Genomic DNA, 16717 nt, shown 5'->3' on the forward strand with positions numbered 1-16717 from the left:
AAAACGACAATGATCTGTGAATATTACAATTCTCCCAAAACAACTTACATTTATCCAAACTTTCTCTGAAATATTTCATCAGTTGTAACTTTAACCTACCCTAGTATGATTACAATACTCTTTTCTAGCAGTGCTACCCATTTCTGATTGTGTTATATCAACTGAAGAAACCATCCTTTGATTATGGTACTCTTAATTCTCACCAACCTGTCTAATTTACAACATACTTAAATTGTGAAGAGAAGTTACACATTCGTCGACTCTGAGAGTCAGAGGGAAGATTTTCAGAAGTCAAGCCCTATTTCTCTCTAAATAAATGCCTGTGTTGAGAACGACTCAATAAATCCGTGGTTAAACTCGACGTTTTACTTTATTTTGACTAAGAACAAAACCTCCATGGCGAATACTTGGTCTGCACAAGGTCAAAAACTCGAACTAAGTAAAAGTACTTCACATTTGATCCCTGTCACTCATTTTAAAAATATACATGTAATGCACTGTCGCGTTCTCCTGAACATCCTGTTAACATTCCTTTAGGGAAATTTCTGAATTTAAGTAATACTTTGCAAGTCTTGCCCGAGCAGTTCAAATCTGAAGCGATAAGGGGCAATGAGCCAACACTACCTGTTAAGGTACAGGAGCATTGACGATGAAGTAATATTAAATTAAAAGAAAAACTCCATTACAGATGTAAAACTTCCAGTAGTCACACAATGAGACCAGTTTGTTATAGCCCATGAGGATGAAGGATTTAAAGAAATATTCTGTCTAAAGTATATTGAATTCAGAATTTGTTACAGCGTGGCTGATAGTACATGTACAGTACAATTCCCATGATAACTTTTATGACAGTAGAAGTTGACTCACTCATTCAGTAACTCCCCAGTGTCCTTATCCATTAGGCGAATGGTGTCATCTAATGTTGAAGCCAGCACACACTGACCATCCTTAGTAAAACTCACACTGGTCACCGGCTGGCCAATACAATCTACTCGCAACTGACCCATGCGGATATCATAGTTACGGACTTTGCCATCAACGGATCTTTTAACAAATAATAAATCAGAAAAGAATTAGTTACAAATGGGTTGTAATATCTGTAATGCTCATTTGTTTGTTTGTTTTTTACATTCTACCAATAATCAAAAGTGATATAGTTTCAGAGTTGTAGCTTCAAAAGAGTTTTTGCATTAATTAAGCATTGCAAAAAAAAAATTCCATAATTTGTCTATCTGAAATAACTAGTTGCCTCCTTGAAAAAAGTGTTAAATTTAAGAAAATTTTAAAAATGGTATATTAAATCTTTTGGAATTATGAACTACATGTAAATCACAGAACATTTTAAGCCACCCACAGACTACTTCAACCTCCTCCCATTTTTTTCTAATTCTAAGGAACCAGATTTTAATCCCAAGAGTCAACACATTTCATGGAAAATCAAGTCATACTTGAAGACAAAATTTCCAATCCAAAATTTAAGAAGGCATGCTAGAGACTGGACACAAACTTGTCTCCAGAGCTATCCTTCCACACTCAGAGGTTTAGGCAAAAGCATGATCTTATGCACTGCCTAATTTTTATTTGGAGAAATTAAAGTTTATTTTTACAGTATCACATTCATGGAGGACCATTGCTAACTTGATCTTTTCCTTAACCCTTTACACCTATTATAAGTTTTCATATTCCCCACACTGATCTCCCTACATTTTGTGTGGTACTGGCAATGAGAATTTGTTCAACAATCTGGAGATTCTTAAACGATTGTTGCCATTATTCCTGTGACCTGTTCAGAGAAAGTACAGGCTAGGCACTCTTAGGTGTTAAAGAGTTGGGGTGCAAGAAGGTGGTTGCCAGGCATGGGCTAGCACAAGATCAAAATTTTCTATCCACAGGGGAAAGGCCTGTGCTCAGGGCAAGGGAGTTAGCAGGGAAACTGCTTCAGTTATATGTAATACCCTGTAACAGTTGCAGAACTAACCCAGACAGAATTTCACGTTGAGACACAGACAAGGAAGGTACACTGTCTTTGGCATCATCAAGAATCTGTATTGGCTCAGGACTACGTGATTTACAATCCCAGCACCGTACACTGGCATCATATGAACCAGATATCAATACTGTGCTGTCTGGTTGGTTAAACTTCACACAGTTCACTTTCTAGAAATAAAAAAAAATTACCAGTAACATTAACCTTACACGTCTCAGAAATGATCAAAATGTAATTTCCCCCATGCAACTCCAATATGTAATCTTAAAAAAAGGCTATGAGAACAAGCACCATTAAACGATAAATTTGAATCAAAACCCCTCCATCTCCTTTGCTGTAATCAGACTTTGTTTGCCAAGATTACCTATAATAACAGTTATCTTACACTTCAGGCTGCTTACACTTAAACCATTTTTTGTAACAAAAAGCTCCTCTTGTATTTAAAGTATTCGATCAAACGCTTTTTCCATTTTTCCTATGATGGAACTACACATCTATACGCTACAATGGTGATAAGGACAACCAAGAGATCCTAATTGGATTTTGCTTATCACCAATCATTACCAATTTCTTGTGCCTGCTACAATAATGGAAAATAAACTGGGCAGAGTGCAATTTGGCCTGAAATCATTCCTGTACACATGATTTGAAGATCGACCAAGTGTACATGAATGTAATAAAGCACAATAATGAGTTTGGAAAGAAATTTGTATATACATAAGCCCACACTATTAAAACCCTTTCAATCCCAAGATCTCATTAGTGATTCTCTTTACTGTCTGCCACACAGTTCTTATGATGTTGGTTTGGAGAATTTTGTATTGGATCAACCTAAAATCCCCAAATTGATATTTTTCTTTCTTCTCACCACTTGTCTGCTTGGTATTGTATTGATATTGTAAGGAGAAATTCTGTCTTGGTCACTCGTGGGATTTATGGGGTTAATTCTAAAACAAAGCTGTAGTCCAAAATGCAATCTGTTGTTTTTGTTTTTGCCAGAGTTTTCTTTATCCAAGAACTGTTTGCAAAATGAGGTATGGCGCTGTGTGAAAATATTTCCACAAATTTTCGGAAGTATAAGAAAAGGGAAACAAAAATTAAAACAAGTGGTGAAATGGAACTGAATGAATATTGCTTTGCAACTTACACTAGTGTGTCCTCTAAAGCGGCGTATAATTTGTCCAGTTGCCACATCCCAAAGTATAACAGATTTATCAGCTCCACAACTAGCCACCCGACTATTATCACTGGATCCCACAGCATCAAGTACTTCATATCCATGTCCACTGTACGTTTTTAGGAGAGAACCTTTGTGAGGGTTCCACAGTTTCAAAAGTTTATCGCTGCCACATGTCAGGCAGTAGTTGCCGTCGTAATTAAATCTGACGGCTCGTGCGGCTCCTAGATGGCCCGCTAAGTTTCTTGTTTCCTTGCATGGAAGAGGTATTTCCATCTCGTTACCACCCACTGATCTCATGGGTCATATTTGTAGCCAATTTGATGATTCTGATCTGCAGCGCCAACTCATCCACCATGTTGCTTTCCTTAGTAACCTTCCCTTGCGTTAGTTTGGTCTCAGGTTCTTATCGGTTTCTGTCGCAAGCCCTTTGACCTTCATTTCATTCGGATATCGGTGAGAGGAGAATAAACCACCTCAAGGGGTAGAAAAAGCGAGGGAAAAGTGACCAGGAGAATTTCAAGACCACCCTATAATCAAATAAATGCTAAATTTTTGTTTGTAAGCGAAAAACGTACAAATTTCTTGCACGTACGAAATTCACCATTGTTCAGTGAATAGTTGTTCACCAGTAATGAGCTACTGTGGTTACTATGGATCTGACAGCCAGAAAAATGCGTAGTTTTATGTTTAAAATTGTAAGATTTTTAGACAAAAATCTTCTATTGAAAAATGCTGTAGGAAGATACCAACACTTGAAAATTATCTTTAGCGCTCTAAAAAAAAAGAATCCAAACGTCGCATCGCTTCACTTAAGGTCAGCAAACTCAGTTTTCTTTTTCAAGCCATGGTTTGTATCGCGTTTGGGAATAAAGTATCGTTAACTCGAAGGCTGAACTCGTCACTTTCAAAGAGCTATATGTCCGTCGTTTTTCGAATGGAGTATTAGTTAGCATATTTCCTTTTCATTTTGAGCGCCAAAAAGTCTATCTCAATCAGGATAGCGCGGACTCTGCTATCAAACCGAAAGGGAAACTTTCCGGTTTGCCGTGCGATGGAGTACAAAGGACTAAGCAGCGAATGCCGGAGGGGAGGTGTCAGCAGGTATATCAGTGCCACGGGTTGAGCGTGAAACCCTTCCTGGTGACCAATGCCACGAATAAGTCCCTTATTTCATTTTCAGTCCCAGTTGTACTTTGTCCTAAAAATGACACACTGGAGTAAACATAGATGAAACACCGTGAAAATCAAGCCATTACTTCGTCTCTCTGCCGTCTGGAAACGTCTACTTAAGAGGCGAGGAAAAAATATGATGGGCAGGTGTCAAAAGACCTTTCACGATCCTGACAAAGGTTATTTCTTTTTTATAGGGGTTTTTATCGACGAGGGTGAGTGAATTAGCTTGCCAGGACACTGCAACATCTCACATATATCATCGAATATGTGACGATTTTTGTCGAGTAAAAATCAGATTTTCGACCAGAGGTACGCATTCACATACGGTCTGTAACAAGTTCAATTTTGAAAACTTCGTGATGCAATCACCGGAGAGTGTTCAAATTAAGAATTCAGTCGTGAGTCAAGATGACCTCAAGTATTGGCGATTTTTCGCCTTAGCCCGAGGAACAGTTATTCCAATACATATCACTTAACATTAACATCACATGAAAACTTCGCGACATATCCGGCCAGGAAGGTAAGTTCTCTACTTTTACTGAAACCATTTATTTTATGTCATTGAGTCTCACTCAGCTTCGAGATTGAGCTTGTCAACAAAGCAAACAATGACATCGCTGAAACATTTTGAACAAACAACAATACATAAAGCTATTTGAGTTAAATTCAAGTATAGATTTTGAAAGCGACACAAAGAAACGATTAAAAAACAAAATGTCAGTCGTTAGTCATTTAAAGAAAATTCGATGGTTTTTGTGTGGATTCGACCCCCTGTCGGGTTCTAATTTCGCAGCTGGAGACCCAATCATATGGGCACCCAAGAATTCATCGGCAAGCCCCTTTATTAGGGTTACATGAGAAACAGACCATATTGTAAGATCATCTACGAGGAATTAAAATAGTTTCCATTTCATTTCGTTCGCGGGAGAATCTCTGTTGTATTTCATCTATGAATTGTTTTTTTTTTTTTTTTTTAATTTTGTAATCTTTTGGTTTGATTTATCGTCTCTATTTTTATTTTTTATACTCGAATTGCCCCTCCTTTTTCTGTCAGTTCATAATGAAGGGGGATTGGAGTGTATGGATTCTAAGGGTGGAAAAAATTTCAATAATATATCCCTGCTAACATGTCTTAATTAACTTGATTCGAATGTTACCATTTTCTAACGAATGGAACTGTAAGATACCACAATCCATTTTATATTGTTGTAGCTCATTAAGTGGTTAAGTAGACCTTGTCAGTGCGATAAAACGTAAAGAGTTAAAGCCATGAAGGAAAAAAACTTACTTGTTTCCTGTAGCAAAAGGAGACTCAGCTTTAGCCTAAGCTCTGTTCGTCGAGAACTTTTACCACCAGGAGAAAACTTTCTTGGCAGTGTACGCGCGGTAGAATTCTTTTACACTAGTTTGGTCTTAGTTACAGCTTTAGAATAAAGCAAAAGCTTTGGAAACAGGCAAGCTCGAACGATCACTACAAAACGAGTGACAACTTTTAATTTTCCTCTATTGTCCTTGATACTTGTTTTAGACTTTGATTCCATTCGTTATTGTACACGGCTTGATTATTCAATCTAGAGAAATTCCAAAGACGGCTAATTTGAACTGAATGGAAACGTGATTTTTTGCGACGAAGGATCCAGAAACGATACCATAAATTAGCATAATCAAAGAAACCAAATCTTACTTCTGTGTGGGATCGTAACTCACAGACTTACCAGTTCTCAGCGCGGGTTAGTCTAATATCTTGCATCAGGACGTTAGCGCACTATGTTCTTCTGAGAGTTTCTGATGATAGCAAAAACTGATTACAGTAAAAACTGATTGGCATGAGAAGACCTAAGTTTCGAATGTCTAACCATCAATAAAAAAGTTAAGTGAGAACTTCTTTAACGCACGCATTTTCCCTGGCCTTAAGGAAAGGTTGTTTATCTCTTAAAATTAAGGCAAAACTTTTGTCAGTTATTTTCAATCCGTAACTATCTTCACAACCAAATTCTTATCCACTCTAAATTCGAGTAGACTTGGTGTTTTGCGGCTTCCTTCACATCAAAGGTAATGTTTTATTCGTCTTAAGATGCGAATCAAAATGTATAGATGTTGTGCAGGTACATATGGCTAACCATTCTATATTGTGATCCTTTCTTTGAAGGTTATCACTGAGAAAGTAACATGAAGTCTACTCTATTTCTGGCGACTATTTTGCTAGGTAAACACTGAGTCGATTACTTTGTTTTGTTGAATGCTTTATATTTATAAGGTTTAAATGCCCACTGCCATTTCCAGAAAATCATAGATAGAGATCATATGTGTTAAAAATATTTGCTGTTTCGTTTGATTTGTTTTGGACTAACGTTTTTTTTTTTTTTTTTAATCAGTGGCTGTATCAGATCTCACTGCTAAAAGCATAAAACTAAAACATCCAAAACATCACAAGTCAGAGAGGAAGCAGCACCATGACCAAAGCCATCAAAGACAAGCTGTGGTTCCACCTGCGCAACCAGCTGCAGCTGAAGCAACAACCACTGCAGCACCAGCCACTGTCCCTGCAGCTGGAGCATCAACTACCGTAGCTCCAGGACCAGTCCCTGCTGCAGGAGCAGTGACCACTGCAGCACCACCTGCTGGTGCGGCGGGAACAACTAAGGCACCAGCAACTGTAAGTGTGGCACCCGCAGCTGCCAAAACACCAATGACTACTTTGGCACCAGGTGCTCCTACTACACAAGCGGCAACTACTGGTGCTGCACCCGCAGCTGGTGCAGCGGCAGCAACAACTGTGGCACCAGCGGCATCGACCCCAAAGCCTGTAACAGCCACTGGTGCATCTGCCGCTGCAGCAACCACTGTGGCACCTGCTGCACCGACTGCAAAACCTGCAACGGCCACTGCTGCTCCTGCCGCTGCTGGCGCTGCAGCAACCACCGTGGCACCAGGTGCATCAACCGCGAAGCCTGAAACTACACCCGTGGCTGTACCCGGAGCGACAACTGCCCCTGCTGCCTCCGCAAGCGTTGCTCCTGCTGCGGGTGGAGCAGCACCTACCCCAGCGGCTCCCCCAGCAGGTAGTGCATCTGCATCTGGACCGGCACAGCCTGCTGCCGCTGGAGCTAAACCTGCTCCTGGAGCCCCTACTCCCGCTAAGCCTACCACCGCCGCTCTAACCAGTGAGTTGATATTGGGATTTTTTTGTCATTGTTGTCTTTTTTTATGAAAGACAAGCCGATCATACTTGGATAGAATTCTATTGCTTGAATAGCACTTTTAATAATTGCCTTTGAACTGATAATAAAACAGACATTTTAAAGCTATCTTAAGAAATCTGATGTATAGGTCCCTTTCTTAAACTTGGTACACATATAAGAATCCGTCATCCGGCTATTTAACTTTAGTAAGGTGTGATTTTAAATTTGCGATTTTAAGATTTCAGTTTGTCTTTTCACCGTTTTGCTGTCGAGGAAGGTATCCAGATGACATACTGCAATAAAAGAAAGTTCTTGTTTATATTTCCTCTCTACTTCTAAGATTTGGACGTCGACGAATGCAATCTGTGAGAACTGCGCAATGAACAAAATCTAGCTAACCTTTCGTTTTAACGTGACAGATACAGTTCCACCACAAATCACGCCGAGCGCGGTTCCCGCTAAGGATAAAGAGACGGTAATAGAGGAAGAGTCGTCCTCAAAGGCACAACACAAGAAGGAAGATAAAATTGAGGAGAAGAATGATAAGTCTCATGAGGAAGGTAAAGAGTCCGACAGTGATAGTAAACATGACACGGAGAAGGAGGTAGAGAACAAATCCGAAAAGGAAATGGAGGATAAGTCTAAAGGCGAGTCTGAGAAGAAGCTGAAGGACAAGTCAGATCACAAAAAGCATCATCGAGCTCATCGTCATCGGGATGAATAAATGAAATCTGTTTAGTACTTCTTGCATGGACTTTGGAAACAAAACAAAGAGATTTTGAATAACGTAAATAGCGCTTTAATAACTTCTGCGCTTAGCACAAATTTTACCATTTTGTTAGCATACTAAACATGCTGAAAGGTTAGAGGCGTAATAAAACCTAGAAAAGAGTGTAGACGAAACATCAAAGGGGCGACTACGCATGTATTCAGTATTATCTGAACACAGTATGTTAGTGAAGTTAAGCTGTAGGACTAGCGCAAAACTGCTGTTTGTAACATAGTCATGACAAATTAATTTATTTTACATAATTTTTCGTGTGTTAATAAAAGTATTTTCATGATGAAACAAAAAGAATGGTGTTGCAAATAACTTACTACCCGTGAAATGAACCTATGATCTTAAACTCCAAAGGTCACGCAGAGGCTCGAGTCCTCTGGAAGGTCTGAGGTTCGAAACCTTAAGGGAAACTAGATATTTCCTGGTTCTTAACTCGTCACATATGAATACCGTCTTCATTTATCCTGTGACCTCTTTGCAAAGTTCTATCGAAGATCAGCCATGAGATTCCTCTAAGAGACCTTTAATTACTTCAGGGGTGTTAACGACCACGCCGGGCTATTAGAGAAGAGAAGGAAAAAAGTGCATGGACGTAACTCTACAAAGCTTTCTTGAGAACTATATGGTGACGAGAATAGGTGACCGATACCTTTTTGGTACCAACAAGAATTGGGATCTTAGCCGCCAGCGACAAACTCTAACCTCTGCTCATCTGACTATGCCCTTGACTATGCGTTAACGTTCATTAATTAAGTCATGTCGCTGGTATGAGACCGGCACTTTGAAAGTTGTTGCCTCACCCAGTTGTTTTGGATTAAAAACAGCCGGTACTGGTCCTCGGTTAGAGGCGGTAACATCTTCTATATTTATCCATATACCCGCCTCTAGATACTTTACTGAAAGTACTTAAGCGGAAACATGAAGCTCGAAAAGTCGAGCGGTGCGATGCAAGACTGGAATTCTTTCTCATTTTACGACCTTGTACGTTGTATGAAGCAAATAGGATCCATTTTTCCGTGTGTCTATTTAGTTATAAATCGTATAGGATGTTTAGTTGTGGTCATAATATGAATTTGGTGCACGAACTACAGCATTCTTTACCTCTCTGACGAGCCATCTAAATGCAGAAGAAAAGCACTCTTTTTTACAATGTGCGCGCATGAGTGAAACTATGGCAACTACAGCAAGGCTACGCATGGTAATACTGAGGAATGAACAGCACTTTGCTGTCTCCCCCCTGCAGGCTTCATACATACTTGTAGCTTAGTTTACGGTGTAAGCGAATGTTACGAGTAGTAATGTTACGAGTTGTGAGGCGTGAGTAGTCCAGTGGTCAGTGCGCTGGACTCTAGGTCAGATGGCCCGGGTTCAAGTCCTGGCTGGGGCTTGACGTTGTGTCCTTAAGCAAGACGCTTCACTCACATTGCTTCGTCTTCTCGGATAGGACGTAAAGCCGGAGGTCCCGTCTCCTGCACCTATCAATTAGTTAATTTCGGCAAGGGACGTTAAAGAACCCACATCACGAGATTACTGTGATGTGGTCTGGCCTGTTTACTGGGAAGGGGGGGGAGGGGGCATCTGTAAAAATTTCTCCTTTATTAATTGTAAACTGCCGCCGGCAGTCTGGAAAAGTCCCCCGCACAGTGTTGTAAAGCGCATTAGAGCATTTACATGGAAATGCGCTATAGAAATTGATCTATATTATTATTATTATATTATTACGAGAATATGCCCTTGTACTTCTCTCGTGAGCTTCAGCCGGCCATGGGGAATAATTCGTCTCTTGTAAGAGCGTGCGCAGAGAGGATGCGCAGTGGAATTTAAAAAAAATGACCCTCAGGGACCTGAAGGAATTGCTTCAAAACTGTTCAGGTGGATTATTGCACAGTTTTACGATTAAAACATGGTTTTTGTAAGAAATCCCTCTTAATATGACATCGCAACAATCTCAAACCACGAGGCTTTCTTGTGTTCGAATTGTCCTCTGACAGAACTGGTCACTTCGGGTCACCAGTCAAACTGCCCTCTAAGGCAGGACGTTCTGATCAAGAATCGCTCTTTTGATTATTGACTGAGAGGAGAAAAAAGTTTATTTCGACAGAAAAGACTTGGTTGCGCGCAAACAAGGAAAAAATTAACACCAGCCTCATCGAATAACAAAATTCAACAACTGGTGTTAAGGTAAAAGGCCATGAGAGTAAGACGCTTTGTCCTTTTTATTACAATAAGTCCCTTTTTACTATAATAAGTCCACTAAGTGAACAACATGTACCTTTTAAAAGACTAGCTACCGTTTAGTTTCTGTGTTCGAGTATTTCATACATGTTTATTTCGTCTGTTTTCACCTAATTGTTTTGTTTTCTTTACATAGCCGTGCTAAAGTTGGCCGAGACAAACAAACATGGTTCGCTTGTGTTTCTTTTGTATCTTTCTGTCTTCGTTTCTTGTCTTAATAGGTGAGCTGTACATGTAAAGAATGTATTAACTGTGTTTAAATATTTATTTCTGTCCGGTTAAGATATACAGTGAAATAGCTACTTTACGATAACACTTATTCGATTTATTGATCATGACCGTCCGGGAACAACTGCTAATACTGCGGAAACTAACAGACTCATATAAAGGATTAAAAACTACAATACAAAACAAATTGAAAGATTAATACAAAATCGATGTTTAAATGCGGCAACTGTTTTCGAATATTCCACAACGAAGAGACACAGAGATCGCAAATAACGTTTGGTGTTTTAATCAGAAACTTAGAATTCTCGAAGGTTATGTCAAAATTAAGAGTAATCCAGTTGTTCTATTGATGAGGGATCTAGCCACAACGAGGAATTTAGATGCCGCGGAGACACTATGGAACAGTAACAGGTAGCTTTGTTTTCAACGATTTGTGTATGTATCAAACTGAACATTGATCAAAGCATCTCAACTTTGGTAAGTAAGACTGAAGTAGGTAAATAGGCAGCAGCAATTCTTGTAACAATGAAATTTTCTTTTATTTGTACATCTTTGATATACTTGTTAGGGTCGAGATATATAGTGTGTGAATTTAACCTTAACAGGGTGATCTTCTTTTACTGGGTGAACAATGGTAAAGCTCGAGAAATAAAACGTCGCTCTGAATTTGGAACATCTTTTACTAGCAAATCCCGCGAGGTCTGGGTCCGAGTGTCTCCGCCGAGGATAATTTATACTTAAATCGACTAACAGAGGCGGCGGCGAGGTTTGAGACGTGGGGGGGACTCTCGTTGCACACTAAGCAAAGCGCATATCCGTACCCAATTCCTTAAATTGTCCTGACGTGAACATATCTCTTATGAGAGCTAAGTTGTGTGGAATTCAAAAAACCAAGTAGGTTGCAGGGAAGTATGACACAGGCAACCTCCCATCCACAGCATTAGATAACAAGAAATGTAAGCGCGCAGTATTCTGTTATAAACGAGAGCGATAGTCTAAGAAAAATGTTTTTAGTGTTAACGTTGCAATGATTTCTTCTTTCTTTCCAGACTGCCGTGCAGCACCAAGAGGTGGGTCAAATAAAAATGAAAAATCTTGAGCAATGCCAACAGTTTGTAAACCTAACTGTTCATCATTGCTATAAAGTACATGCACCACATTGTTACTTTCAATTTTCTTGAAACGAGTGGCATCACTGTCATGATGCACTCTGGAAACTGACCCCACCCTAACTGACCCCACCCTGACCCTACCCTTATGCGTTAGTCAATCCCTCCGGGCAGCACTCCAGGCATGAGAACTTTTGAAAATTAGTTTGTTCATATTCCCGCCCCGGGGGCCAAAATTGTGTTTGAATGCCCTAACCAAGTGCTGGATTTGATGCAAAAGGCAAACCCAGCCACTGTGACCTTCTCCTCGTTGACAAGCTCTAACCCAGACCTTTTAGTAGATGCTCAAATGATGTTGTTTTTTTCTATTGTAGATTGTCACGACACATTTAAAAACTGTGAAACATGGAAGAGGTCTGGCTTTTGTAGCTTCAATTCACATGCATTCTACTTGAGGAATGGTTGTGCAAAGACCTGTGGCTTTTGTAAAAGTAAGCTATGTCTACACCCCTGGGATAAAAAGGATTATGCGTATGTCTTCACAAAAGAGCCCCGCTCTTAAGCAGAGGCTTTTATGCTCTGAAGATCATCGTTTTCTTTAATAATTGTGGGTCATGGCCCCTTGATGAAGTCGGTTGGCAACGTTCACGTTTGATTTGACCTCGCTGATTAGACTAGAATCTTGCTGAAAAGCAAACGCATTTATTCGTGAATTGATTTTTCTTGTTAAATGTTTAAGGACACCTGATTCGTTTTCTTTTCTAGGTAATTCTTTATTGAATCCAAATCTGCATGCTGTTCAAGATACTCTTCACGCCGCGCACAAAAGCACACAAAAACAACAAAACGGAGCTGTTGTAACAGTCACCAAACAGTATCCGGGTAATTCGGTGGGAGTCCTGCACTCTCATAAACTTCATACCGCACCACAGCATCCCCAATATCACAACACTCTAGATGAGCCACAAGAAAAAAAACCCGGTAAGGGCGAAGACTGACTTGAACGGAATCTTTTTGGTTGTTTGGAATAAGGTGATGCTCCTTTGTCGGAGTTGCAAAATAAGTTACTAAACCTTCAAAGCCTATTGTAAGTCTTTCTGGTTTGATTATTTGAATTGTCAACTAACTTGTATGTAAAATGGGTTTCAATTTTACTTCCAATGTAGTAAGCACACAAATTAAGTTTTGTGTTTTGGGGCGAAGGGGGGAGGGGAATGCTTGTCCGAACCCCTGCACTCTCCCCATGAATCCCCCTCTAGATCCCCCGCTGGATCAATGAGGAAACGTTAGGAAGAAAACTACTTGACAGCGCTGATTCATTAGTCGTTGTTTTTTTCCTGCCTGCACGCCAAAGAATGCAAGGACAAATTTGTGACCCAGACATGTCAGAAATGGAAGGACGGTGATATTTGCATGGACGACCGATACAGGCAATACTTGACTTATGGCTGTTCTATGACATGTCGCTTCTGCAGTAAGTAGAGCCCTTGTCTTGATACAACGGAAAATATTTGAAATTGTATTGATGGGAAAGTTGTGTCTCAGAAGAATGGCAAACTTAGGCGATTATCCGGGAGATTTCAGACCCCAATCTGGAGACCGGCAGATCACGTCATAGAAATCTGGTGCGCATAATCAACTCCCCCTAGAGATATTAAAAAAATTTCAGATTTTGCGACCTCCTATCTGTTCAAGTAGCTGATCGCTATATCACCAGCAAATCTATTGTTTTATTTAGCCACAGTATTCAATACTGAGACATGCTATAACTGTTCTTCCAGATTGCCGTGATACTTACAGGGAAAACCCTTACTGCGACGAATGGAAAACTAGAGGATTTTGCGAAACTTACAAAGGGCAGCTCGAAAGCTATTGCCCAAAGACATGTGGCTTTTGCATCAGTAAGTAAAAATTCACAACAGTTTGAATGCAAGAAATGTGAGAAATTTCTCACTTTTTAGTAATGATAAAACGACCGGAGGAATGCATTGGAAAAATCAGTCAAAATACACGGAGACAAGAAAAACTTTGGTAAATAGTTTCCAGTCTCCCGTGCTGTCTGGTCACTGATATGTTAGTTTGAAGAGGTAAAGACCATTGTTTTTTATTCAACTTGTCGACTATGTGAAATAAGCAATAGCTTTCGCAGATAGATTCTTTAAAGATTTATCATGTTAGACAACAAACTGTTTCATTCCAAATCAAGACGCAGAATACGTAGAGACTCCAACGCCCTCCCAAAATACAACCACGCCTTCTCAGAATGCAACCACACCTTCCCAAAATTCCACAACTAATCCAAACAATACAGCAGCCAGTCAAGCTAGTGATGCAGAAAAGCCGACAGGAAAATTCTTCGAAACTCGGCCAACTCAATTTGCCGAGACAGGAAATACAAATTCCAAGAGAGGTTTGCCTATTGACCCGGAGAGGAACTCGCCAGTGTGGTCAGTTAACGCAGATACACGGATCAACTTACCGCTACCTCAGCAGTATGACGACATGGGAGGTGGTAAGTGCATCAACGAATAGCAATCCTCAAATACCTAAACCACGTTATTATGACTAGAATTGGGTAGAATGTGACCTTGCCTCTCTTACTGTTCCTTTAAAACAAAAACTCCAGTTTAAGAAAGTTCTCACGATGCCTTAAGAGCCAAGTCATTATTTATCGCCCAGGGGGAGGGGAGGATCACGTGGTTTTCAGGGGGAAGGGAGGGGGATCAGTCGCTGCCAACAGAGTAGAAAGGGGAGACCATAGAAAATGAACAGCCAATTAACCTCAAATCAGAGGGGATCAGAAAATTATTAATGAACCTTATGGAGGGGTCAGGTAAAAAAATTATTGTGACACAACCAAGATCTCCAAAATACCACCCCACCCCCTCATATACAGCGTTTGAAAAAGGTCTGAGATGTATACCTCAAGTATAATAAATTCACCACGTGACACAAGTATCAATGACATGAGTATTGTCATAATGATGTCATGTTGTTTGTAAAGTAAGGGATTATTAAAGAGCCATTTGCTTATGAATTAGCGTTTCTGATAGGTTGTCTTTAAGCTTACTCTTGGTTACGGTGTTAAAGCTTTTTGTCTTAGAACAAAACGTAATTGACCTAGGAATGTAAGGAAGATAACACGAGTCACAATGGAGCCACAGATCCAAATAATATATGTTGATCATGATAAAAACTTTTAAAAGCTATTAATAACCTAGAGGAAAAAAATATCACGCAAACATCGGGTGGGTACCTGCTTCTGGACCTTAGGTCAATCTATAGTTTGAAATTACGACCAAATTTAGCTGTCCTCTTGCTGTTTAATCAACGAAGATCGCCTGACGATCAGATGGAACAAAATCACGGGAGATTACATCTGTACGTAGTATTAACAAATACTGCAGTACGTAGTATTAACAAGTTAACAGCAGTACGTAGTATAAACAAATACTGAATAAGATCTTCTCATGTAAGGTGCTGTAAAGCGTCCTCTTGAGGACGGTACGTACTTCACTCCTGCTAAGACCAGTGACAAGTTTGAATACTACACCGAGCACTATTCCCCAGACCCCTATGTGGCGGCCGCGCAGAGAGAGGAATGGATGGGCTCCAACGGTGTTTCCCCAAAACCATCTCTTAGCCGGAAATCAAAGAAACCCGAAGTAAAAGGGGAAAAGGAAGTCATTAAAGTTCTGAAGAAATCTAATATAAAGGATAGGAAGCGTCTGACACCTAAGAACCTGAAACATTGATGGAGACTACGTTCCTTTTGATTCGCTGACTCTGTAAAATCTCTAGAACTGGGTTTTTAGTGCTTGGATGAATTGTTAAGTGAAATAATAAACGATAATAAGCTCTTGTAGAGGAAATATAGCTCTTTTTTCGAAGATACTTGATTTCTTCCTACACATGGTAGTTACTGATCAACTGTCTGGCTGCTGTGCAAGCTTCTCCCATCGATCAAACATGATGTAATCTGTTGATTGGGTGAAAGATGCGTTGATTAAAATTCTTGTTTAGAAGTTGAAAACCTTGCGATTAATTGACCACTTCCATAAATGGCTTCCGGATTAATATTCTTTTGTTTAAATTTAAATTAGCCTGTCTGGCCTCACTTTCTGGCCTTTCTGGCCTTGCTTTTGAATTTTGTACTGGACAACGAGGCCAGAAAGGCTAATTTAAATTTAAACAAAAGAATATCATCTGGCAGCCATTTATGAAAGTGGTCTATAACCACCTTCCAAAAAGTATGAGACCGTTGGCCTACTACTGTGACTTATTTCTTATGAAGATAGACTTATCTATGTTATTTATATTCATGTTAAAGTTCGAACATTGTCATCTCATCAAAAATTACAAAGAATAAAAAATTAAACTAAAAAAAAACGTTTAATGCTTACTTTTGTACAGTCAAGCATTACTTCTCCCCAACATACTCGTTCTTCCTTGGTCAGCGGTTAGCCAAACTGAAATGGGACATGCGTGGTGTAAACCGGGTATCTTTGGTCATCTTTGATTTTGTACTGTTTGTTCGACTTATTTTTCAGACTCGATCGGATTGGTCAGCAGTTACTGGTGGAAAAAAAACTTGCGTCTTTAAGCTGAATGTGCTACCTGTAAAACAACCAGTGACTATTATTCTAGTCTCCTTGTGAGGATTTTTATTAAAAGAGGAACTTGACAAAGCTATTGAGAAAATGTTGCGTTTTACCTGAAAGCAAAACTGTTTTACAGTATACTTGAAAATCTCTTTGAGATTGTTTGTGAACTTTATAAATCGCGTTGGGCCTTTCTCCAAAGTTGCAACAGTTGTTTTGTAATTGTAATTTTACAGCAATG

The 16717-nt window shown here is 39.7% G+C and overlaps 3 protein-coding genes across 3 annotated transcripts in view; 2 read left to right on the forward strand and 1 right to left on the reverse strand.

The window, feature by feature from the left end:
* LOC111324512 (WD repeat domain-containing protein 83) overlaps positions 1–3553 on the reverse strand; it is a 5228-nt gene extending 1675 nt beyond the window's left edge. The window contains exons 1-3 of the mRNA XM_022928090.2: positions 3135–3553; positions 1979–2157; positions 868–1044 (exon numbers count right to left, since the gene is read on the reverse strand). Coding sequence (XP_022783825.1) covers positions 868–1044; positions 1979–2157; positions 3135–3464 — 686 coding nt within the window. The 5' untranslated portion in view covers positions 3465–3553. The remainder of the gene's footprint in view (positions 1–867; positions 1045–1978; positions 2158–3134) is intronic.
* Positions 3554–4668: 1115 nt separating this feature from the next.
* On the forward strand, positions 4669–8600 carry LOC111324515 (uncharacterized). The gene is made up of 4 exons (XM_022928092.2): positions 4669–4860; positions 6490–6546; positions 6716–7504; positions 7942–8600. Exons 2-4 carry the CDS (start codon positions 6510–6512, stop codon positions 8244–8246), a joined length of 1131 nt encoding a protein of 376 aa, XP_022783827.2. The 5' UTR covers positions 4669–4860; positions 6490–6509; the 3' UTR covers positions 8247–8600.
* Positions 8601–10307: 1707 nt separating this feature from the next.
* LOC111324517 (uncharacterized) lies at positions 10308–16264 on the forward strand. Its single transcript, XM_022928095.2, has 9 exons — positions 10308–10484; positions 10675–10759; positions 11816–11836; positions 12250–12366; positions 12641–12856; positions 13230–13349; positions 13657–13776; positions 14082–14387; positions 15353–16264. The coding sequence occupies exons 2-9, from the start codon at positions 10705–10707 to the stop codon at positions 15628–15630; spliced, it is 1233 nt and encodes a 410-aa protein (XP_022783830.2). The 5' UTR covers positions 10308–10484; positions 10675–10704; the 3' UTR covers positions 15631–16264.
* The last annotated feature ends 453 nt before the right edge of the window (positions 16265–16717 follow it).

Source organism: Stylophora pistillata, chromosome 4 (assembly GCF_964205215.1).
Source record: "Stylophora pistillata chromosome 4, jaStyPist1.2, whole genome shotgun sequence".
Lineage (NCBI taxonomy): Eukaryota > Metazoa > Cnidaria > Anthozoa > Scleractinia > Pocilloporidae > Stylophora > Stylophora pistillata.